This window comes from Colossoma macropomum, unplaced genomic scaffold, assembly GCF_904425465.1.
Source record: "Colossoma macropomum unplaced genomic scaffold, Colossoma_macropomum, whole genome shotgun sequence".
Taxonomy (NCBI): domain Eukaryota; kingdom Metazoa; phylum Chordata; class Actinopteri; order Characiformes; family Serrasalmidae; genus Colossoma; species Colossoma macropomum.
This window is the reverse complement of record NW_023494805.1, coordinates 4,949,043-4,950,319: the sequence shown is the minus strand read 5'-3', so window position 1 is coordinate 4,950,319 and position 1,277 is coordinate 4,949,043. Positions and strand designations below refer to the sequence as shown.

Sequence of the window (1,277 nt, the reverse complement as noted above, 5' to 3'; positions counted from 1 at the left end):
AGAGCATTTCAGCCCAAACCACTCTGAACGACTCTGTTTACATATTAACCACTTGATTATGCAGATATTTTGGAAATTCAGTGGAGTTCCCCTTTAACAGTGGGAAATTCAGTGTCTGCGAATGTGCTAGTCCCAGTAGAAGCAGCCTGGTTTCATTAGCGTTGACCTGCTTCTGCAGAACAGCTCTTCTCTGGTCCACTCGTTAGTGTTTCTCCGCATTAAAACACCATCAGCCACATTCAAACTGTCCTTCAGGGTCCACTCGCGTTCAGATCGTACCTGAGAGAAAGAAAGAATGAGAGAGAAAGGATAGAGAGAGTTTAACCCTTTAGGATCAACACAAAAAGGGACAATTCCCACCTTTAATCTGCGTTTCTCCTTATATAATATTCTCAAAATGTGTTACGGCTTTAATATCAGTATGTAAAAAGTGAGATCTAACGAAGCTGAAAATTGGATTGTATTTCGTTTGTGTCAAAAACTACCATTTAGAACAAACGAACACATGTAAAGGAGGATACTTCACACTTCAGTGGCCTTTTATTGTTCCTCTGATTGAACAGATCAATAATAGTCATTTCCATAGTAGTGAATTGTGTTCTGAATGTGCGCACGTGCTCAGCGGACCACTTTCACACTTCCATGTTCGTTAATGCGGAAGAGTAAACAGTAGCATTGAGCGGCTTCAGGTCGCGCTGTATACAATGGCTGATACTGGCCGAAATCACTGCTGTGTTCCTAAATACAACAATAACTCCACCACACAGCCTCACCTGAGTTTCCACTCGATCAAGTTTAACAATGTTCAACTTCAGCTGAAAAGCTCCGCTCGTCATGTGTCACTTTTAACGAGGTAACCGATCGAAACCGGAGGCAAAACTGAACTGAAGAGCGAATGTGGGCTGAACAGTAGGACAGATTTACCCACAGCTGTGATTAAAAATGCTCCTCAGCTCCAAGACATATTATTTATATATACACCGATCAGGCATAACATTCTGACCACCTCCTTGTTTCTACGCTCATTGTCCATTTTATCAGCTCCACTTACTATATAGGTGCACTTTGTAGTTCTACAGTCACAGACTGTAGTCCATCTGTTTCTCTACATACTTTGTTAGCCCCCCTTTACCCTGTTCTTCAGTGGTCAGGACCCCCATGGACCCTCACAGAGCAGGTACTTTTGGGTGGTGGATCATTCTCAGCACTGCAGTAATACTGACGTGGTGGCGTGTTAGTGTGTGTTGCGCTGGTCTGAGTGGATCAGACACAGCAGT

General features: G+C 43.2%; 1 protein-coding gene across 1 annotated transcript in view; it reads right to left on the bottom strand.

Annotated features, from left to right (window-relative positions):
- The window catches only part of esyt2b (extended synaptotagmin-like protein 2b), a 76,701-nt gene continuing 75,424 nt past the window's right edge, over positions 1–1,277 (bottom strand). The window contains 1 exon segment of the mRNA XM_036596814.1: positions 1–279. Within this exon segment, the coding sequence (XP_036452707.1) occupies positions 252–279 (28 nt within the window). The 3' untranslated portion in view covers positions 1–251.